General features: G+C 37.3%; 3 protein-coding genes across 7 annotated transcripts in view; all 3 read left to right on the top strand.

The window, feature by feature from the left end:
• LOC144644448 (uncharacterized) overlaps positions 1 to 12,582 on the top strand; it is a 57,429-nt gene extending 44,847 nt beyond the window's left edge. The window contains exons 6-9 of the mRNA XM_078503942.1: positions 7,834 to 8,065; positions 8,237 to 8,363; positions 8,855 to 8,897; positions 10,091 to 12,582. Coding sequence (XP_078360068.1) covers positions 7,834 to 8,065; positions 8,237 to 8,363; positions 8,855 to 8,897; positions 10,091 to 10,216 — 528 coding nt within the window. The 3' untranslated portion in view covers positions 10,217 to 12,582. The remainder of the gene's footprint in view (positions 1 to 7,833; positions 8,066 to 8,236; positions 8,364 to 8,854; positions 8,898 to 10,090) is intronic.
• Positions 12,583 to 14,266: 1,684 nt separating this feature from the next.
• Positions 14,267 to 24,525, top strand: part of LOC144644437 (uncharacterized) — a 56,854-nt gene continuing 46,595 nt past the window's right edge. For all 5 annotated transcript variants that reach the window (XR_013569113.1, XM_078503922.1, XM_078503920.1 and 2 more), the window contains exons 1-2: positions 14,267 to 14,383; positions 15,991 to 16,392. Coding sequence is in view for 4 of the 5 variants with exons in the window: in XM_078503922.1 (XP_078360048.1) it covers positions 14,317 to 14,383; positions 15,991 to 16,392 (469 nt within the window). In the remaining variant the exon portion in view is untranslated. The remainder of the gene's footprint in view (positions 14,384 to 15,990; positions 16,393 to 24,525) is intronic.
• The window catches only part of LOC144644473 (uncharacterized), a 34,558-nt gene continuing 27,020 nt past the window's right edge, over positions 16,988 to 24,525 (top strand). The window contains exons 1-3 of the mRNA XM_078503969.1: positions 16,988 to 17,128; positions 21,543 to 21,729; positions 24,321 to 24,400. Of these exons, the coding sequence (XP_078360095.1) occupies positions 21,636 to 21,729; positions 24,321 to 24,400 (174 nt within the window). The 5' untranslated portion in view covers positions 16,988 to 17,128; positions 21,543 to 21,635. The remainder of the gene's footprint in view (positions 17,129 to 21,542; positions 21,730 to 24,320; positions 24,401 to 24,525) is intronic.

The raw sequence follows: 24,525 nt of genomic DNA, 5'->3' as shown, positions 1-24,525 counted from the left end.
CCGGAAATTCCGGGTGGGATGTAAATGGAACACGACTTTTCGGTTCGTTCCACTGGAAAATTCCCGAAATAAACGGTCAACCTGAAAAGGTAGTCCCGTTTTCCCGGTGGAAACTTCCCAATGGAAATTCATGTTCCATTTACAGATTTCTCGTCTTTCTGACTAGTTCCAAGCCTTTTTCACAGCCGGGTCTCACGGCTCCTCAACTAAAATGGCGGGTCAGTCTTAATATGTAGTTCTTCATGGTTGAGTTTTCAGGGTTTAAGTGTTTAAACGAGTGCTCTACTCAAGTATTTGCATTAGTCCTACAAAATATACTGCATCACGATAAATGGTAGGTAAAATTTGTTCCTGAAGCCAAGCCTTCTTTGGGCAAAGCAAGTATATTAAATTCATCGATCGAATATGCTGACAAAGAACATTCAAAAAAGCGTTACTATTGTGGTACAGGTAGCGTCTTATGAAAGTTGCAGCCGCTGCAAGGATACTAATTACCCCATAATCTTTTGAATTTATCAGATTTTCCTCGCCAACTATAAACTTTATGATTTCATTCATCACGGCACTTGAGTATAAAAATCTTTCGCGGACGATTCGAGAGAGCAACAGAAACAAAACAGAGAGGGGCCTGTGAGCGAATGAGACCTGTCTAAATGGAACGCACTTTTCCCAACGGAAATTCCCAACGAAAATTTTCCGAAATTTTTTGTAAATGGTAAACACCCGATATGTTCCTTGTTTTTCACCACGATAACCAAATATTTAGCGAGGATCATTAAAATTACATTTTTTCAGAATCACTTTTTACATCTTCACTATTACTGTAAGTTCCATTTTTCGCGCCATATTTACCAAGTGACAATTGAAAATACAATGTGGACATTCGTTTCTGAATTTAATATTGTAAATAAGCTGCTGGTAACTTACTTTGAAATCACTGCAGTCGTCGTCAACAATATTTGAATCTTTAACAGTCTGAACTGTTGAATTAAGTGGTGGCTTGGGACAAAATATGTATCCAGGGGAAATCATGTTTGCTACGGACGATAAAGGCCAAGGGCCTAGAAACTGTTGGACCATAGCTTGTGGTGCTGGTTTATCGTCACCAATACAGACAGGTTCACAGGTAGGAGCAGGAGAACTACTACTACTTTGACCACGCGGTAAACCTGTTGCCTGAGAATGCTTCTTCAATTCGGGCGACTGGTGAGGTTCCACATCGGAAGGCAGACATCGTTTTATCCGTTGTTCTGCTCCTTCTTCGAACCGTTGCACAATGGAAGATTTAAGCATTTCACAGCTCGCTTTCTGTTTAAAAAACTTGTCAATGTCTCTGAAACAAGGCGTCTCGCAGACATAACGATGAGAGTTGCTTGTTAACTCCTCCGGTGACAATGGTAACAATTCTGAAACCTTTTGTTGCAATTCGAGTTGCTCTAGAGATCGCCTTTTTCTTGAGTTGAGTTCTTCTCTACCACAAAGAAAGCAACCATCTTTTTTAAACACTTTCACGCGTTTACGAGGTGTTGCTTGCAACATTGCAGGGACTCTTTGAACTCTTCGCATTGAAACACGGCAGTAGTAAATTATGCACAAAGCAACTTTTTATTGCATAATTAAAACAAACTGTAATATTAATACTATTACGTCAGAGACAAGGAGTGAAACCCGTGCGCCCAGCCGTGGTTGGGGAGAGGATCGCGGGCGCACCGAAACCCCCACGGCTGGAAACTGAGCCTACATTTAGAGTAGACTTTCTCAAAGTCCTTCGACGCGCGGTTTAGGTATGTCGCGTACGAAGGACTTTTCCAACTTGCAGCGCGCCAATTTTACCGACCCAAAAACGGGTCGGTGAATAAATTATAACCGCGGCCAATCAGAGTCGAGATATCAAAGAAAGTGTCATTCAAATGTAAATCGATGCTTCTTCGCGCGTCATTTCTTGTCACGTCGAGGTCACATTATGCGAACAGCGAAGGAAGCGTTGAAAATTGCTCAATAAGTCACTGGAAACGATGAGTAAAAAGAATATCAACAACAGTTCTTAATAAGCTTACGTACGTTTGTCATATGAGCAGTTTGACCCTTTGGCGCTTGGCATCGAGGTCGACACGTCTCTTCATGCCGAAGACGCGATCCGATTTCACGAGTTTGAATTTCTGCCAAATGGTCAGCAGTTCTCTTCGATTAGTATTTCGTGGTTTCCTTCTCATCGCCGGACGTACATAATGCAAAAGATGGCGGAAATTAATCTCATCATGAAGCCGCTTGCTCAACTTACGTACAATTTCGGTTTCGGATTGTCAGAATACTCTTGTCCTTGCTTTTTGCAAGCCGTTAATAGGCTATATTTAGGGAACAAAGAGAGAGTGAAGCTTGATTCCCAAGGTTTGATTATTCTTACGTCACTGTTTCTGTGATCATCTAGTACACTGCCAGGCAACAAATCTGGGTTTGGGGGTGGGGAGGGGAGGGGGTAGGAGAGTTGCGGGGGGGGGGGGGGGACTTTTAGGCGACTTCACCTGCGGGGTTTGCCACTAGTTTTGGCATTAAGAGCAAATTTATTGCAGTTTTCAGTGATATGCAGACTCTGAAATTCAATTCTCAGCCAGTGGTTTACACTTTTTGCTGCTGTCAATCATCTTTGGGGACCTCTCTGGAAACAGAAGTTCATTTCAACCAGGTAAAAAGGTCACGTCTGTCAGTTGTGATTGGTCGATTTTGATTTTGATTTTGTTTCTGCCATAATTACGATTGTCGGCAGCGAAAAACAGATCGTTTGTTGGATTTTGAATTTCGGAGTTCGCATATCACTGAAAACCACAATAAGCATGATTTAGCAGCTGACTCCTGATTAGTTGCACTCCATCCGTGGCTGTGAATCCCTCTAGGTTTTAAAGTCTGCAAGCCTGCATTACATGTATGGGTATGTAGGGGAAGGGTGGATGGGGAATGAATGTGATGGGGGGAGTTCAACCTCATTCCCAGGCCTTCTCCCCTTTTCCTACCTTGTTGTCAAGGAGAGAGACCCTAGTAAAGCTGGTCACATGACCAACTCTTATAAAAACGTTTCCATCGGGATGGGGTAATCAGTGAATATTTTTTGTTGATCTTGACTGGAGCGAAAGAAATGGTGATCACTAAATAATTATTTTTTGCCTACAAATTGTGTTACATAGTCTGTGTCTAAATATAAACCTAACATCTGAGGGTCAGCTGAATGTAATATCATTTAAACTCCAAGATACGGCATAAAGAAGAAAATAAATTATGTCCATTTTATCGATTTGATTTGGTATGTGATGTTTTGCATGATCCATAAACCATTGAAATTTTTTTGCTCAATTTGGCACCCCTTCATTAAAAAGATTGAGGACCAAATCAAAGAAAATTAGCTCCTGAATCATTCTCTCAACTTGATTTCTTGGAGATGTTGAGTCATTTGATCATGTACATGTAATGTTCGTAGCATATAATGTACCACAAATATTATGTGTTGTGGTTTAAATTTTACTATGGTTTAAAAGTTTTTAAACCAGTTTGATCTTTATTTTTGATTTTCTCATATTCACTATCATAAATATATTATGAAACAAAAGGAAATAAAAAACAAACGGGTTAGAAAAAATTTGAACCAAAGATAAATTTAGACCACAATATGTACAACAAAGCATGCCTTGAATTCTCTAGTCTGCATAATTTTTGTTTACAAATATTATTTTACCTACACTAACTGGGTCCATTTGTATTAATAATTTAATTTTCAGGTAACAATAAAGTTCCCACTCCGAAGAGACCTAAGGTGTTTTGTTTTGGATGGCCTGATGTAACATCTGTGACTGTTTCCATAGAAGCTTTACCTGTTGATGGAATTGTCCAGTATGACTTGTTTTATAACAGAACATGCCCCTTTGTGTCTTTCGATGAATGTTCTTCAGCTGTAACAGATCTTAGCCTAGTTGAGGGGTGCCGAAGAGTAGAAAACCAAACACTTACAGCAGTACGCACTTTAGCAACCAAGGTTTTTAGTTGTACTATTTGTAACAGCACTAAGAACTGCTATCGTATGGGGATTATAAGGGACCATGATTTGTGTTTGTACGTGAGGGTGAACACATCTTCTGGCTCATCACATGTCTGTACAGAACATGACGTCAAATCGAAAATCGGTGAGTACACTAATCTGTGTGATACATGCGTGTGTGTAGATATATTAACCCTGGGATGACGGAATCCAGCCCCCCCAGGAGGGGGAGGGGTGGATGGAACCCCTCCCCGGAGTTTTCGTTCTATTAAGGCCTAGTGAAATTATTTTGCTCCGAGTAGAAAGCCCGTTGCTTACTCTACAAGATGACATAATTTTTGTTAGCTGTGACATTATTAGAACGTCATGTTGGATCCGCCATCTTGGATTTCACCATTTTGTTAGAAAGTCACAAAAAAAACGGAAACTGATGTAAAATCAAGCCTAAAAATATACAAATCATTCAATTCTGTTTCAAAAAACTAGAAAAAATAGAGAAAAATGTTAAAAATGACGATATTTGGCCAGACCTGCTTGTAATATGACATTGCCATAGCAACGTCAAATATCATGGGCAGATGGTTGACATATCAAAATTTCGGCAATGGATGAATGAACAGCTACTGAAAGTTTCAGCATTGTAGAGTAAATCCTCTTTTCAAAATTTAGAGAAAACCTAACCTTACAACGAATGGGTTTCCATCGGTCACAGAACAATATTTGGTTCTCGTTTCGCTCCAATTTACAAGTAAACACTAGTTGTAGTTCCTTCCTTTTTGAGAACATTCACTGCCCTACTGAAGAATATGTTTTCAAGAGTGTTTTTTATGGAAACTTTTGAAAAACCGATGCGCCGACGCTACAATTTGCCCCAGTTGCCGCCAATTTTCAAAAATTGTAACAAATTCGTATCTACAGTTACCGTTCGCCTGATGGCATGTTACAATTTGTACTGAGGTAAGCTTGCATTTTCCGGTTTTTATCTCTTTCCAACTATTGTTGCAGACCTAAACACTGATAGGAGGAAGGTTCGTTTCTTCGATAACCATGTTCTGGATGTGGCCCTCGATACGAAAGAATAGACTAGTTCTTTTTATTCCTAAAAAAGGCAGAGCATGTATCCTAAAACAAAATAAGAACTAAAGTGGCTCTGTGACCGATGGAAATCCATTTATTGTTTGTGGTTTCTGTGGTCTGAAGTTCTTGCATGTGATTGGCTAAACACAAACATTCCAGACATATTTTGTAGTGTTCACGCTTTTATAAGAAGGGCTGTAACTAATATTTGTACCAGAGATGTATTTTAGGATTTTGAGTACTATTAAATAATAATAATTTTCTAGGTTTTCAAGTACGGGTAGTTCTAATTTCTCAAACATTGTAATGCACAGCTAAAAATGTTCTTTTGATATCTGCGCAATATAAGTTAATTTTATTATTATTTATTATACATGTAAGTCGAGTGCTATGGAATTGATGTGGCATACATGTACACTTTATGTTGTGGTTCATTGGATAAAATTGAACCACAACATTAACATGTACACTGTATATTAAATTACTTATTCTTTTTCATAGTTTTTTCTCCACCAAAGGCAATACAGCTTTTAGCAACGGCAAAGAAACAACTAACTGTTCTGTGGGAACACCCTGAGGGAATAGAACCATCTGGATTACTGATCAACTATAAAGTGATTCTACAAGATCATTTTGGACAATGTTCAAATTTTGTCAAGGTAACAGTGTTAAACTTGGAAAATATGTTATTTTAATTTAATATTTTATTTTTATTTTTATTTACGGTAAATTGTGTTGGAAAAAATAACATTTCATTACTTTTATTTAACTTGTAATTATTAGAAAATTCTGTGAAATTGCATGGAATAACACCTGTAGTTAAAGCTGATAATAAGCCATTAGGAGGCCCTGCCCAGATGGTTAAAATCAGATGATATTCTGCAAAATAATATTAGGCAGGATTATATTAATTAATTATTGTTACCTGTCAACAAGATATTTCACAGCTGAACATACTGTGGTTATGTGGCATGTTGCAAGTCTTTGGACAAATCTGTGCAACTAAGCTACATTGTATATGCACTGGATATGATGACGAATAATATAGTTATGACTTTTTGGTCATAATTATGTGGGCATCATAACACTCTATTGAATAACAATGTATTATTGACTATGAAGTTAAAGTTATTTTTTTTAATATTTGTATTTTATTTTTTAAGGAAATATATGGAAATATATGGAAATACACTGATTTAAGTCCATGGTCTCACTACTCGGTGACTATCTGTTCTGGGCTAAATGTGGCATATATACCAGTAAATGATACAACATGCACCTGCGGTGATGACTATCATCTACCAGGAGGGCCAGTTTTCAACCACACATTGCCTGAAGGTAAATTTCTGTTAACTCCATGAGCTAATTATTTATACAAATGTGATTAGAAAACTAACTTGTGGCAGATCTTTGGTAGGGTGCACCCAACCCCAACCTTCTTCACTTTTGAACAAAACAAGACCCACCATCATCCTATTGCCCTGAGCCCCCCCCCCCTCCCCCCACACCCCTTCCTTTTGAGGCTAACTCCTCCAATCAAAGAACCTAATGAGACAAGTATAAACGTTAACTGAGTCATTGTTTGCGTGATATACTGTTACCCTGACATTATTTGGACAGCAGGCCAAGGATTTTTTTTTACTTTAATTGGTTTTTGTTTTCTATGACTTTTCGATTTTTTTGAGAACAATAAAGAATCAAGATGACAGATAAAAATTGTGTGATATTAAAAGCCTCCAAATTTCTTGTTGCAACTTTATTTCCCATGGAGTCATGGAGCAGGGGAGGGGGGGGGGGGCATTCTTTCTCCACCCTGGCCTGAAAAAAAGGGATTGACAGTTTTCATGTTAAAATTGTTTTTTTAGAGCCAAGTGAACAGCCATTGCTGGAGCCATGTGAGGCACTGCGCAATGAAACAAACTTTAATGCCACCCTTAAATGGAAGGTACTATTCACTAGATACATGTAGCAGTTTTGAAGTTAAATATTGTAGATAAATATATTTCCTTTTTATGGTTTTAAAGCAAAGAAAATAATTTTGAAAACTACTAACTAAAATTCTATTACATGTACATTATTTTCACATAAACAGCCAATTTGCTATAAAGTGTATATGAAACAATTTTTTTTTCTACTGATTTACATTGTTCATAACACTACATACAGTAAAAGGATTTTAAAGTTTATAGATTGAAAATAACTTGAAACCAATCAGGGGTTCAAATTACACGCTAGCCTACTTTAACTTCAAAATTGTCCCAGAGATTGTGCGGCCTACATATCATGTGGTTTAGGTCTGTGATGTCACTGTGTTTGATAAACACACCAATTGCAAGATGGCTGAAAGCAAAGGAAAATTAATGAATGCTTATCAGTTGATGGTGATGGCTTGTCAGGGAGGGTCAATAGTGCACAAGTTTACAAAACATAAGTTAGCGTAATTCGTCACTTATTTTGATTTGTTTTTGGCCCTATTCACTATTCCCTTAATTTATTTATTAACTGACTCTTTTACTTGCAAATACAGTTGAATCCCCATAACTTGAACCCTCAGTAACTCGAACTCCTGCTAACTCGAACCTTTTTCGATTCCCCTTCAGGTCATTTTCTTACTAATTATACCCTCGATAACTTGAACTCCCAATATCATGAACCTTTTTCCATTTCCCTTTCAAGAAGGTTCGAGTTATCGGGATTTGACTGTAAGCGCTCTTTCCCTTTAAATCTTTTAGGCAAGCAGCGACCTAATATGGAATGGCATTCCGACAAAAACTGCAGTTATCAAGATATGGAATTCTTCATCTCTTAATCAGGAAGGAAATGTTGTAGGTGCTCCTACTGCCACCTTCTATGTTCCCCTGGAGCCAAATTACAATGACTCATTAGTGCCACTCACTATCAAAGTGCAGGTTTGTTCAAATGGAGGTTGTGGTCCAGATATTATGACAACCTTGGGAGCTCCAGGTAAGATTCAATAATATTGTAATATTGTAAATTATAATATTGTGTTATTCCTTCCTTTTGATTTTTGTTAATAATTAACCTCTACTAACAGACACTTCCTGCAGTAAGATATGAATTAAAGATGTGAATTAATGATTTCCATTAAAGATAGGACAATGTTCTTTTTTGTAGACCCTACATCAGGAAATTACTCAAAGAATGCAGAGTCTTACTGGCAATTGGCAACTGGTACTGGAGTCGAATTGTTCATTTTACTAATAGCTGTTATTATCACCATGGTCATCAACAAGAAAAAGAGGTTTGCTTTTTATTTAACTTTCAATTTTTGTCTTCTTTTGTAGATAAGTCCAAGTGCAGTATTGATTTTTGTTAAATATTATTATATATAAATTATGCATGTCTACATTTAAAGCAGGAGTACAGTATCATGGTTTTTCTAGTTTGTGTTTTCACTCCACTGCTATGAAAGAAAAGATAACCAAGGGAGGAGGTGCCGGGGGATTGAATGGAGGATGGGCTTTAGTGTCTGTGGCTAAAAAAGCTACTTACTGTACAAAAGGCATTTTTTACAATGTACTTTAGAACAGTCCATTTTCATAATGTTATTTGACATGTGTATTTAATCTTTTTGCAAATATTTTAATTGTTTTTAATATATAATAATAGTCAAACGTTCTTTCGTCCTGTTGCTGACTTAAAATTTCCAATCTTAGACTCCTTGCTTGTGAGGGACTTGATAAGCTATTTAATTGGGCATTTGACAAAATGGAAAATCCTTTCTTTCAACAGGCAAAGGAACCATGCACCACTCCGGGAAGTAATAGGAGACTTGGTACGTTTATTCAGTTATCAGGATAAAATATTTTTCAAGATAAGTGTGTAGGTCATGAATTAGAAAGTATGGTTACTATAAAATAATAACAAAAACTTAAAAGTATTTCTTCAGATTGCATATAATTATACTACATTGTAGGAAATCTCACGACCTCAAGTACAATTCATTATTACTAAAGCTCAATTCATTATTACTAAAGCTCTCAAAATTACACAAGTCTAGTCTTTATGCTTGTGTAAATCAGTAATTTGAGAACTTAAGCATTAGTACTCATTATAATCACAAGCATTTGTACCTGAAGGTTGAGCAATTTTTATTTATATATTGAATATTCAGTAAAATCATGAGAAGTATATTTTGATTTCTAATTTTGATTACGGTACCTCTTTAAAAAACATGACCGCTTGGAGTGGTAAACTATAGAAATCAGTTTGTTTGACTTTGGAATATTCCAGGTTAACTTTGGAAATGTCGCATACAACCAAAAATTCAATCAATCAATCAAAACTTTATTTAACAAGGGTGACGCGTAATAGTTTTTCAACTAATAAATTTGTGGCCCTCTTAAATGTACTAAAAGTTAAAAATCTACTATAAACAATAATCTAATTTAAAATCCAGTTAAATTAAAAATCGAAATGTAAGTTAAAAATTTAAAAGCTACTGTAAGTTACAATGTTAATCCAAAAATTATTATTAAAATATCTCAATCTATCTTAAAAAGGAGTAAAAATTTGAAAACTTTTTTAGTCTCTTTTAGTCAACTTGGAAAATCTACGAATTCGCCAGGTCAACCACAGAAATATTTGGAAGTCTCTGGATCAACTTTTAAAATCTTCAAAACTTCGAGCCAACGTTAGAAAATCTCGGAAGTCTTCGGGGGAACTTTGAAAATCTTCACAAAAACTGTGAATACAGTGGGTTATGTAATTCAATATTTTGTGCAGGAGTACTATGCAGAGAAATAGGTACTCCTGCAGGGTGCAACTTGGGATTAACTGTACTGCTCTTATCCAATCAGAATCGATTAATTTTGTTGCTATAAATAACCAAGTCTGGTGCTATAAAAATCATATGGGGACTTGTAGAAAGAGTCTGAATGTTGACATCATGGCAGAGAGGGCTGATTCCTGAATAACTGACTGTTGGTTGTTGAAGCTAACCCTCCATGTATATATCCTTTTTTATAGCCATCTGCAATATACGAAGAACCTGACTCTGCAGATATGACTTCAGATGATGCACCTTACAGTCAAGTGTATTCGTCAGAAACCCAACTGCTTCCTAAAGATGAACAAACAGCACAGTGGGTTTAAGGCTTCAAGCAGCCTTATTGTACTGCCGATAGGGCAAACATGCAGATAACCACACGATCTTAAATGCAACTAGTTAACAATTAGGCATCAGTCCAAGATTGGTCAGTTAATGGTTTTAAATGCAGTGCCACATTCTTGTTTAAAGCAAAAGATGTACTGTAAGGAAATAGTATGTGTTATTTATGTGTTCCAAACTCTTCTATAATTACAAGAAGTCTGTGATATTTAACTTGGTCATGACATGTGGCTATTGTTACCTTAGTTTGAAGTCAGCGATAGCTTTTCAAGATCCTCAAGTATTGTTATTCCTATATCTGAGAAACCACGGTTTTTACCAAAATGAAGATGCTGTCACTCAAGTTTGCAGTGGCGGGTCTATGGAAGAAAAGACAGTTTTGGTGAAAGACATTTTTTCTTAGCGACTTCTCCTGCTAAGATTTTTTTGGGTGTACATGTACGTACATACAGCTGAAAGGGCCCCTCCTTAGTTCAAGCATTGACTGTGGTTCAAGGTCTGGATCCGCCACTGGTTTGTATTAATTTTTTAAACCCAAGGTAAAAACAGCTTTTAGAAGAAAATATGTTACGGTTTTTACTTTGACCAGTTGCTGTTATTTATATGTCCTCAAAGGTGTTTTTGTCACATACAGCACTGTAAATACTATTTATCCAGTTTAAAGTTGTATTATTAGTTTAATATTGAGGTTTGTTTTACCCATTATGTTATGATATTTATACATGTATTTATGTTTGTTGTATTCATTCTGTTATATTTTTGTCAAATACTGTATATTCCTATCACCTCAGTGATAAACGTCAAAGTGTAGTATGCTTACAAACAATGCATTGACTGGTTTTTGACCTAAAAATGTTATTAGCCTAAAAATCCATTTCGCAATTATCATTATATTATTTTCCAAATTGTACAGCACATACACACACTGTAGTTTGTGTTATCATGTAGTGTACATAGTTTCATGCAACAAATACGTACCTGTATTCTGCAGAATCTGCAGTATTCTTCATTACATAGGTCAGGTGTTTACTCTAACCACGTTGTCAGATGATCTGTACTTTATTTCTTAACAGACATACGATAAATTGCTTAACAGACATACGATAAATTGGAATATCTACAAGTACATATCTCTGTGTGAGTTATAAGTTTGTGCGGATTAGTTAGTGACATGCACATATTGATGTGAGCAGGATTGTATTTATCTCGGATAAAACAAGTGGTATTTAGATGTTGTCTTGATCTACAGTATAAAGAAGACTGTCTTATTATCTACTGGCTAAGGTAATTTTTGAGCTGTATAGATATTATCCATTGTGTAACTGTACTAGACGTCTTCGTGTACTTAACAATGCATTAAGCCCTGGCCAAACGGCAACGCAAAAGGACACAAGTAGTCGCAACTTGAACTTGTGTACAGACTTGCGTTGGCTGACCAAACGGACTCGCAAGTTTACTCACAAGTGCACGCAAGTTGTCAAAAAGCCATTTCAGTGCTGTTGCGATTCAGTACTTGAAGTAAACAGCAAGACTTGCGTTACCTTTTGGTCAGGGCTTTAATTTTTACTGTGCGATTAAGTCACTGATATTTATTACGTTGTAATTTAGTGGCAATGTAACGTGACACCCGTTGTGTCCATCAGTTAACAAAGAAAAATCACATATTTAACCATATTTAACTTTGAAAAGCTCCTCGTGTCTAAGTTTATAGTGACACTAAGAACAAGCTTAAGTATTTTGTATGTTAACTTTTTAAACACTGAGGAATTGCTGCCGAGTGGATGGAGTGCTGGATTCGGAATTCCGACATGGTCCTGAGTTCAAGTCCTGCACTCCGCTGGATTTCTTCTCAGTAGTCCTGGGGTAAACTCAATTAGTCTACCCCCTAACCTTTCATGATTTATGTTAGTTGTTATGTAAATTAAACCAATTTTATATTAGAGGCAGGGCCGTAACCAGACCTTTGCCATAGACGAAGCAAGATCTTGCTAGGGGGTTCTGGGGACATGCCCGCCAGAAAATTTTAAAATCTAGAAGATCTCTTTCAGAGACATTTTTCATGAGGTATTTCTTAAGAAAAATTAATCTTGTTCAACTGGGGATTATTTTTCCAACAAAACATATTTTGTTTTTAATTTGGGTAAAAATCTAGAGAGGGAAGTCCCTCGTCTTGCCTCTTGCTAGTTACGGCCCTGTTAGAGGTTTTGCAAAGGTCCTCGTTTTGAAACAGTGGTAACAGTCAATTCAGTAATGGCGTGTTGGAATTCCTAGCGATGTTATTTTCGTATGCAATTTTGTCTTAAAGGAACTGTCTCGTGGATTTGAGCTTAATTAAAGACTAAGGAAATGGCCACCAAATTGAGTGAACTACAAAACAAAAACACTCAAAGCGGCGAAAAACAGTTAAATAACTGCAAACTGAGACAAAAGAAGATACGGATGGACAAAAATTCAAGACGGTAGACATTTGCTTGTAATGAAGCTATGATTTTGTCATTTAGGACAAAAGAAGTAATTTCTTCGCCAACATTGTGTTTTACAGCGAGTGCTTGGCGAATCTAAAACTTAGCCGTTACACAGTTCCTTAAACTTAAAATGGGTTTTTCAACTCTGAAAAAGCTCAATTGGGAAGTGGTCATTTGAAGATATTGTAACTTTACTGTTTTTTACAGTATGTGATATAGTCGTTTTAGTCATTAAATTAGGTTAAGAAATAAAGCAGTTTTCAATACCAAAGTAACCACTCTGGCCAATCACAAAGAACGCAAACAATCCAGTGAATAAAAAAAAAAACCCGAAGCAAATACATTTAGCGGCCCGGAGCGCGGGAAAACGTGCGCAAGCGAATGGCGATTGGTTTTGGTTTTACTTCTGATTGGCTGGAAAGTGGCGCGAGTTTATGAGCCAATCACAAAGTGTAGTAATGCAAAACCAAAGCAAACGAGAATTACTTTCGACACGAGAAAACCGCTCTTAAGGACTATTAGTCTAATAAATAACTATTAGTTAAGGTAATCCTCGGTGCAAAAACCAGTAATTTATCATCATTACTTTGGTTTGGAGTTATTTTTCTCTTTCTCGCCATCCGCGATTTTTACACCAAGGAAAAATTACTGACAGTCTGAAAATTAAAATAGAAAATTGTCTTTAAGTTCAGAACTTTATAAGAACTTGGCGGCAGCCATTACATTTAAATGGATAACTTAAAAGTAAATAGTAAAACGTGTGATTGGTAATGGAATAAGATTCTTGGCCCCAATCTCAAAGTATTTTTAAAAGTTTATAATAAAGCTGAAATAACTATAAATTTTAATTTACAAAAGTACAGAATTAAAAAGAAATTAAATGAAAGATAGTTTTGGGATGTTATGACTTGAGTTTTCTCCCGGGAGGGGGGGGGGGGTACTCCCATAAATTTCGGAAAGGGGTGTGCCGCGAAGGTTCTTAAACCCTGACCCTATTGAAGGATAAAGAAAGCTAAAATTGATACCCTTTTTAAGGCCCAAAACCGAAAAATGACACCCTATTCAAGGGGAGGAGAAGCGTTCCGTGACGACCCAAATAACGGCTAACCGCGCACGGCAAAGACACAAATCTTTATAAAATCGCTTTCCTAATACCTGAACAGAAAATTCAGTTTTAAGATATCTTTTTTTTCGTTTAGCTGGGCGTTTATTTTAGCTAATAGAATTTAGGTACCCTTTCTAAGGATCACACCGTGTATAAATTCCGTGTACGCGCGCAAAACTGAAAATTCCTTCGCACCCAGAAATTTGGGCAAACAACGCTTGATCAAAACAATAATGCTTTCCTACCTGCCTCCTTTGTCTCTCCATTGCTTTAAATCAGATAAATATTAAAGAATAAAACGCCACTTGCTATCACGTACATTATAGCATAATTTGCTTTATTACAAAAAGCTATCACCTTCGGGCCGCCATGTTTGCACATATGTCAAGAACCAATCAGGTGGAAGAAAGTTCTGGGAAAGAAGTGACTTCCGGTTTTCCTGGAAGGTAGCAACGGCTATCAGCCATGTTGTTTTGCGTAGCTTTTGGCGGGTTCCAGTTTATGCACCTAAAGCATGTTTGAATTTCATGGAACTATCCATCTGCTAGCCTCTTTATTAGTTGCCATACATCATGTTTCAGGTGAGCATTTGAGCTTTCCAATTTAAAAGGAGCATCCTTAATTTCGAGTTCTCACGTTCGTTTGTCACATGAGCAGTTTGACCCTTTGGCGCTTGGCATCGAGGTCGACATCTTCATACCGAAGATGCGATCCGATTTCACGAGTTTGAATTTCTGCCAAATGGTCAGCAGTTCTCTTCGATTAGTATTTCGTGGTTTCCTTCTCATCGCCGGACATAACGGAAAAGATGGCGGAAATTAAGCTTATCATAAAGGTCATAAAGCCGCTTGCTCAACTTTAATACGTACAATTTCGGTTTCGGTCTTGTGCTTGCTGTTTTGTAAGCCGTTAATAGGCTATTTAATGGAACAAAACGAGAGTGAAGCTTGACTCCCAAGGTTTGATTATTCAGAATTCTGATTAAGTGATATGTGCAGATCTCTCAAGTCTCACGATTTTGTCGTGAGACTCACGGTTTTCACTTCAATCTCACGATGAGAAACAGTAATCTCACGGTAAACAGAGTAACAAGTCATTTGATAAGCGCCTGGTTTTAGGACTTTTTTAGTTATTTTTTTCCGTCAGTTGATCAATCTCCCGGTTTTTACTGAAATCTCCAGATTTTTTTACCTCAATCTCCAGATTTCCAGTGCTTTGAGGTTGAGAAGTCTGTATGTGATTATCAAGATGTCCTGCCAGGTAACAAATCTGGGTTTGGGGGGAGGGGCCATTGCCATTTAGAGCCAATTTATTGCGATTTTCAGTGATATCAGACTCTGAAATTCAATTCTCAGCCAATGGTTTACACTTTTTGCTGCTGTCCATCATCTTAGGGGACCTCTCTGGAAACAGAAGTTCATTTCAACCTGGTCAAAAGGTCATGTCTGTCAGTTGTGATTGGTAGATTTTGATCCATTTTGTTTGTTTCTGTTTTAGATGGTTGGTTCTTGGCTGTCGCCATAATTACAATTGTCGGCAGCAAAAAATGGATTTCGTTAGTTGGATTTTGAATCTCAATAAGCATGATTTAGGAGCTGACTCCTGATTAGTTGCAATCTATCCATGGCTGTGAATCCCTCTAGGTCTGCAAGCCTGCATTACATGTATGGGTAGGGGAAGGGTGGGTGGGGAATGAATGTGACGAGGGAAGAACTTTCAACCTCATTCCCAGGCCTTCTCTCCTTTTCCTTCCTTGTCATCAAGGTGAGAGACCCTATATAAAGCTGGTCACATGACCGTTTCTTATAAAAATGTTTTTATCAGGATAGGGTGACCATATGTTTTGTTGATCTTGACTAGAGTCGAACTAGAGCGAAAGAACTGGTGATCACTAAATAATTAATTTTTGCCAACAAATGGTGTTACAGATCTGTGTCTAAATATAAACCTAACAAAAAATCTGATGGAGATGAAATGTAAGTCAGCTGAATGTAATATCATTTAATGTGAACTAAAAGGAAATAAACATCAAACTGGTTAGAAAAAAAATTAAACTAAACATTAATTTTAATCACAAGATGTAAAACAAAGCAATTGCCTTTAATTCTCTTGTCTGCATAATTTTTGTTTACAATATTATTTTACCTGCACTAACTGGGTCCATTTGTATTAATAACTTAATTTTCAGGTAACAGTAAAGTTCCCACTCTGAAGAAACCTAAGCTGTTTTGTTTTGGATGGCCTCATGTAACATCTGTGACTGTTTTCATAGAAGCTTTACCTGTTGCCGGAATTGTCCAGTATGACTTGTTTTATAACAGAACATGCCCCTTTGTGTCTTCCGATGAATGTTCTTCAGCTGTAACAAATCTTAGCCTAGTTGAGGGGTGCCGAAGAGTAGAAAATCAAACACTTACAGCAGTACGCACTTTAGAAACCAAGGTTTTTAGTTGTACTATTTGTAACAGCACTAAGAACTGCTATCATATGGGGATTACAAAGGACAATCATTTGTGTTTATACTTGAGGGTGAACACATCTTCTGGCTCATCACATGTCTGTACGGAACCTGACGTCAAAATGAAAATTGGTGAGTACACTAATCTGTGTGATACATGAGTGTGTATAGATGTATTAATTTTTATGACATGGTGGCTTAAAGTGTGTTTGGACTCTGGCCAGATTGAGTGGTCTTAATTACTATGCTGGGTGACAGATCTTTTTATATAGCTGCCCCCAAATTATGGAAATGGAATGATCTTCCCTTTTTATAAGAAATACTTACAGTAAACTGAATAGTAATTAGTTTTTAATAAAAAAGTCTCTGTTTTGGAAGGTGTTATTAATAAAATATATATTATTATAATTAGTATTATTTTATTAACTAATATTTGAACGATGTATTTTAGGATTTTGAGTACTGTTAGTAATAATTTACTAGGTTTTCATTTAGTTCTAATTTCTCAAACATTGTAATGCACAGATGGATATGGTCTTTTGATATCTGCACAATATAAGTTAATTTTATTATTATTTATTATAAGTCGAGTGCTATGACATTGATGTGGCATTCATGTACATGTACACTGTATGTTGTGGTTCATTGGGTAAAACGGAAACACGACATTAACATGTACACTGTATAAATTGATTTATTCTTTTTCATAGTTTTTTTTCCACCGAAGGCAATACAAGTTTTAGCAAAGGCAAAGAAAAATCTAACTGTTCTGTGGGAACACCCTGAGGAAATAGAACCACATGGAATACAGATCAACTATAAAGTGATTCTACAAGATCATTTTGGACAATGTTTAAACTTTGTCAAGGTAACAGTGTTAAACTTGGAAAATATGTTATTTTTATTAATTTTTATTAAGGTTACTGTAGACCTTCAGGGGTGTCTTCCGGAAAATCGATCATACACGCGTTTCTTTTTACAAAACCTTGGAAAAGTATATATCACTGTAAAGCTTATAAAATGTAGAATCTAAAGAAATGAATATTTTAAAGATTAGGTCAAATGGTAAGCTCGCGCAAGCCTTAAACCGCAAAACTGACGATGTTTGCTAAATTGAATTACCTGCTTTCGTGTTCGTTCGTGTTCGCACGTACAACCAAACAAACTGCACAGTGTCAATCAGCAGGAAATGGACTACAAAAGTGTGTGAGGCTTTTTGGATATTCCTTTTGGCTGCTGAGAAAATCTATTGTAAACTCGGCGAATAGAATAATTACCGGTACCGATCGTCGTCACATAAGAAGGCGTAAAACGCGGAATATTTGAAATATTTGAAAAGCCTCACACACATTCATTGGCCAAGTTTTGTAAAAATCCATCAAATCTACATACCCTATTAATTCGCTTGAAGCAGTGGAATCATCACAAAAATAAAGCCCAAGTTCTTAGCTCCTAAAGGTTTGCAAGCTTGTCACACCTCGTCAAAGTGGTTGTCAACGCGGTCATGCCGCCGACCAATGAAAGACAAGCTTGCGTCCCCCAGAGACTCCTCACCAAAATAGTCCATTGCAATTCACTGAAAACATTATTTCGCAATCAAATCATGGTCAAATTGATTTGTACGGCGGCTCAAGGGGACAGAAAACTCCCCAGAACCGTAAATTTGGCCCGAATATTTGGAGTACTAGCAGCTGGTAATGTGGAAAGTAAGGACAACAAAAAGGGATTCTAACACAGAAAAACAAAAGGAAAATGAAGTGCTAGCAAGCGGGAAAGGACGGGAAACCAGCGGCGAAATAGTAGCCAATATCGGTTGACCTGCGATCCCAAACAAAGTGCCGTAGCGGGGACGAATTGCTCGGAAAAGCTTTTCCTTGAGTATTATTGTTCAATTTGTTCTTAAGCTCCAATTGAAAATCAAATTGCTTCTGCCTTTCTTCTAGTCTCCCTCTTTCATTTTCGTTTTCTTTGACCCGGTTTTCTTACGATGTTTGGTCTAAGATGTGTTCTCTCTTTTCAACGTACTCATATCAATTTTTTACATTCTTTTGCATAAGAATTCACTGATCCTTGTGGCCTAACCCACGCTTAACAGAACAGCTCTTTCAATGTAAATAAAACATTCAAATCTGCGTAACTCGAGTCTCTGGATGAAGTTTACCGTGAAAAATGCACTTTTATTAGCTATTCATTAACTCTTCTGAAAAAAGTTTTTCTTCGATAACTAGCGATCATTTAACAATTTTACATTACTTTTTTCACCAAACTATAAATCAGTGTTATTTAACTTTAGAATGAGCAAAGAAAATGTTTTTCGCAAAATTTGGCATCTGAAGGTCTACAGTAACCTTAATGGTAAATTGTGTTAGAAAAAATAACATTAATTTTCATTCTGTGAAATTGCATCGCCATGGAATAACAACTGTAGTTAAAGCTGATAATAAGCCATTAGGAGGCCTGTCCAGATGGTTAAAATCAGATTATATTCTGCAAAATAATGTTAAGCAGGATTATGTTATATTAATTAATTATTAGTTCGTATAGTGTGATCGTCCGGGTGAGAGTAGTTCTGAGAAGAACTGTTGTTGGTGACTGACGTTTCGACAACCTGAGCGGAAGTCATCTTCAGAGTCAAGTGAAAAGTTGTTGTCAGTCGATGATGTTATAAGTCTGGTCCGTTGAAGCTGATTGGTCAGTTAAGCCGTGATGTTATTGGCTGTAAGACTCGTGTAAAGTTTGTCATCAGTAATTGGTCAGTTTCGATCCGTCTATTGTTAGTCTAATTTTAAAAGTCGTTCTGTTCCGTCTATTGTTAGTCAAAAAAGTCGTTCTGTTGGCGGTTCGAACAGAAGCTTATCAACAGATGTCAACAACTACCGGCACCTTACAAACGACTTATTCACGACTTTATCGGAACCAGCCAAGGATAACATCAGAAGCAGAATTGCTTCCACGATACAGTCAGCCTCCATACCTAACAGCAACTTGACTAAAGACGAACAACAAGCACTGAAACGACTGAAAACCGACGACAACATTGTTATACTACCAGCCGACAAAGGACGCGTTACTGTTGTTATGGACAAGACTGATTACTATGACAAAATGGACGCACTTGTTAACGACAAACAAACCTACGAAGTACTTAAACGTGACCCGACGCCTGCACTACAACGTAAACTGAACAACAAACTACTTACGCTTAAAAAGACCGACGCTTTTGACAATCAACGTTACTACCGACTGCGGTGCTCAGTACCGCAACCACCGAAACTTTACGGACTACCGAAACTGCACAAGCCGGGTATACCGATGCGACCCATAGTCTCGTTCTGTGGGTCCCCTACGTACCAACTGTCTAAATACCTGACGACTATACTGCAACCTCTTACAGACGAATCCAGACGTAAACTACAATCTACTGAGAACTTTATTGACGCCATCAAGACTGTACAGATACCTGACGACTACAAACTTGTGTCTTTTGATGTGAAATCACTGTTCACCAGTATTCCACTTCAATTGGCTCTACAGTGCACCGAGACCGCTATTCAACAATCTACTGTTACATTACCGCTACCGACTGAAGACATTATGGACTTACTGAACCTCTGCCTTACATCGACTTACTTTCAGTACAACGGAAAACACTACAAGCAGTTGCACGGAACAGCCATGGGGTCGCCGGTTTCCGTTGTTGTCGCAGAAATTGTGATGCAAAACATCGAGGAACGCGCCCTTGCAACTTGCCGACAAACGATACCGCTCTGGTTACGCTACGTTGACGATACTTTTACCGCCGTACACAAAGACGAAATCGACGACTTTCACAAACACCTAAACGAACAGAACGCCGACATTCAGTTTACCAGGGAGATCGAAGAAAACGGAAAACTTCCTTTTCTTGACTGTCTGGTAAGCCGCGACAACAACAAAATACGAACTACAGTGTACAGAAAACCGACGCATACCGACAGATTACTGGACGAAACATCCTACAACCCGACTTCCCACAAAGCTACGACTATCAAGACTTTGACGAGACGAGTGCAACTAGTTTGTGACACACCAGACAGTTTATCTGACGAAAACAAATACCTTGACCGCGTTTTCCACAAGAACAACTACAATACTGACTTTATTAGACGCAACACTCACAGAACTACTGAAACTGACAGAAATCTGACATCTGTTACTACAGCGACTTTACCCTACATCAAGGGCACTTCTGAGACTATTGCGCGGATCCTACAACCCTACAATATCCGTGTAGCTCACAAACCTATAACAACGTTACGACATTTACTGACCAACGTTAAAGACAGGGACGAACCTAACAACAGACAGGGAGCGATTTATAAGATCAAATGCTCCGACTGCCAGGCCTCCTACATCGGAGAGACCGGTAGAAACTTGACCATGAGACTGACTGAACACAAACGAGCGACGAGAAATGGTGATGTCAACAATCACATTTCTGAACACCACCGACTTACTTAACACAAAATCGACTGGGACTCTGCTGAATGCTTAACCTACAGTACTAACTATTTTCAACGACTGACTCTGGAAAGCTGGTACACAAACTTAGAACAGAAGCCTATCAACAGATGTCAACAACTACCGGCACCTTACAAACGACTTATTCACGACTTAAAGAGAAGCGACAAACGAACCGCCAACAGAACGACTTAATTTGACTAACAATAGACGGAACAGAACGACTTAATTAGACTAACAATAGACGGATCGAAACTGACCAATTACTGATGACAAACTTTACACGAGTCTTACAGCCAATAACATCACGGCTTAACTGACCAATCAGCTTCAACGGACCAGACTTATAACATCATCGACTGACAACAACTTTTCACTTGACTCTGAAGATGACTTCCGCTCAGGTTGTCGAAACGTCAGTCACCAACAACAGTTCTTCTCAGAACTACTCTCACCCGGACGATCACACTATACGAACTACTGATACTCCTGGGTTCAAACCATTTACTTTATTAATTAATTATTGTTAACTGTCAACAAGATATTTCACAGCTGAACATACTGTGGTTATGTGGCAGTTTGCAAGACTTCGGACAAATCTGTGCAACCAAGCTATAATTATGCATATCACTGGATATGATGATGAATAACAATTATGTCAAATAATTACTTTTTGATCAATGATAATTATGTGGGCATCATAACACTGTTGAATAACAATGTATTATTGACTATGAAGTTAAAGTTTTTAAAAAAAATAATATTTGTATTTTATTTTTAAGGAAATATATGGAAATGGGAATAATAACTCTTATAGTTTCGCTGATTTAAGTCCATGGTCTAACTACTCGGTGACCATCTGTTCTGGGCTACAGATGACATGTATACCAGTAAATGATACAACATGCACCTGCGGTAATGACTACCATCTACCAGGAGGGCCAGTTTTCAGCCACACATTGCCTGAAGGTAAATTTCTGTAAACTCCATGAGCTTATTTATACAAATGTGATAATGATAATGATAATGCATTTACCCGTGTATTAGTCTATCCCGTGTATAAGTCGACCCCCTATTTTTAAGGCCAGAAACTAGTAAGTTTTTTAATTTCTGGGTAAGAATTTTCTCGGAAAATTAACCTTGTGTTTCTAAGAATTTCCTTTCAGTTATAGATACTTAATGAAAAAATTACAGCAAGTTTTAATGTTATGTTTATGCACCAGTCAAAGTAAACCCCGACTCCCCCCCCCCCCCACCCCGTGATATGTGGGGCTTTGGTGGGGATTTATTACCTTATTGGCAGCTCTTTGAGTCCCAAGTAGGTGGGGGATTCGTGCGTTTTGTGGTTCCTGTCCGCAGGAATGTGGGGCATTGGTAGGGGATTCGTTTGAATTGTGCACACATAAATCCAAGATGGCGGCCATTTTTCCTGCAAAGATCTCTGGGCAATCCAAGATGGCTGCGGTAAGCACTCTGACCTGGTACGTATTTAAATCCTTTCTATTGTCATTCAAATGAATACATCTATTGATTTACAGTATGGCTTTAGAAATGTTTGTTTTACTGGTCCTTATATAAATACCAGTAAATTTGCTCGTTGATCACCCATTTTGTATTGTTCATAGGTGGAAAACCTTCCTCCATGATGAAGGCATCAAAGAAGACTACGTGCGAGAGTGTGCCGAGCTTTTTGACAAAAATCGGCATGTTTCGATGTGGATGCTATTAAATATAAGATATTGAACAAAAGATATTAAATGTGAAACAGCCACGGAACACTACATGCGTTGAAACTTTCAAGATACATTGTCATTCGTATCAAGCAAAATATTAACTACTGCATATATTTATATATTCATAAATAAGAAAAGTATAACAACTATTTTGGTTTATCTCTGTGGTCTTTTAATATACCGGTAATACATAGCTTGCCTTTAAAATCCACGTGACTGTGTTAAAATTGAAAAGGAAGTTTTAAATATAAATAGAACAGATAGAGGGGTTGATGAACAATATTTGTTGGTACTTTTCTGAAATTTTGCAAAGGAAAATTTATATTAAGCAACATCTTTAGTTGCCCCAGGGGGTGGGGCATCTCCTGCTATAAATGTTTCTCCACATGGTGGGGCATTTGTCAGTTTTTGTACGCTATTCAGAACCAATCCCCACCTATATCCTGGGTTGGGGGAGGTTGGGATTTACTTTGACTGGTGCATTATTATCGAGTTTACTCGAGCGTTTTACATTATTTTGTAACAACACGTGTTAATGCAAACATTTTGTCCATAATTTTTGAAACAGGCTTATAAAATCAAACACACTTATTTCAAACAAACCTTTTTAATTGTTGAGAGATAGCAGCGGCTTTTGAAGACAAGCAAAACACCAAGGAACTTTAGAAATCTTTTGAATCGACTCAATAAACAAAGTGCTTGCTTGGGGAACTTGGTAACCAAGCTACAAAATCGGTGAGGTACTGGTAACTGATAACTTCACGTGCTTGCATCATGCCAGGTTACTAAGTAGCGAAGTTCGAAGCAACTGTACTGTTGTTTATTAGATGTTTGTGAACATATTAAAACAATTGTTATGCTAATTATGCAGAATTTATTTAACTGTTGTTTGGGTCAAAAATTTTGACCCATGTTTAAGTTGAGGGCGATTTTTTGGGCCGATGTTTTGGTAAAAAAAGGTCGACTTAACATACTGTAATTTACGATACAATTGTAAAGGCCAGACCACAACACCAGGAGCTTCGTGCGCTACTCTTTGCGAATAGTGTGTGGGTTCTTTAACGTCCCCTGTTTGAAGACTACAGATACAGGAGACGGGACCTACGGTTTATTGTCCTTATCCAAGAAGACTAGAATGTCTAACCACTTGCAGATGTAATTACAAAGCGCAAACGTTCAAGCTATAGAAAAGCTGATTGCTACTGAATCAAACTGAGGGGTCACGAAGAATTTGCGAGAAAAATCGAATATCATCATAGCAATTTGCGAGAGGAAACGAAAGCAGATAAATGAGAAATTTTGACTTTTGACCCACAAAGTTCAATATACTTTCAATACTTTTTCTGATGACATAATTCGTTTTAATTGTAATGTTGAGATTTTTCCGCTTATCTTCTATTTTTTCTCTGGCTTGTTGCCCGAATTCTTAGCATTTTGCCCAAAAAATTTTGGCACTGGGGGGACTGGAGCCCTCCTCGCCCCCCGCCTCTATGTTTGCATGATATACTGTTACCCTGACATTATTTGGCCAGCAGGCCAAGGATTTTTTTTTTCACTTTTTTTGGTAATAAAAATTTTTAACATACTTTTATTGGTTTTTGTTTTCTATAATTTTTCGATTTCTTTGAGAAATGAAGAATCCCAAGATAAAAGATAAGAAGTGGTGACTGTTTGAAAATTATTGTGTGATATTAAAAACCACCAAATTTCCGTTTATTTCCAACTTTATTTCCTTTAAAGTCATGGAGTGGGGTAGGGGGGCATTCTTTCTCTACCATGGTCTGAAAAAAGTGTTTGACAGTTTTCACGTTAAAATTGTTTTTGTAGAGCCAAGTGAACAGCCTTTGCTGGAGCCATGTGAGGCATTTTGTGATGAAACAAACTTCAATGCCACCCTTAAGTGGAAGGTAATATTCACTACATACATGTAGCAGTTTTGAACTTAAATATTGTACAGTGTACTAAAATTCTATTACCGGTACATGATTGTACACATTATTTTCATATAAATAGTTATGTACGTATTTTTGAC

The sequence above is a fragment of the Oculina patagonica genome, chromosome 2 (genome assembly GCF_052425735.1).
Source record: "Oculina patagonica isolate OP01 chromosome 2, crgOcupat, whole genome shotgun sequence".
NCBI lineage: Eukaryota > Metazoa > Cnidaria > Anthozoa > Scleractinia > Oculinidae > Oculina > Oculina patagonica.
This window is presented reverse-complemented; position numbering and strand designations above follow the sequence as displayed.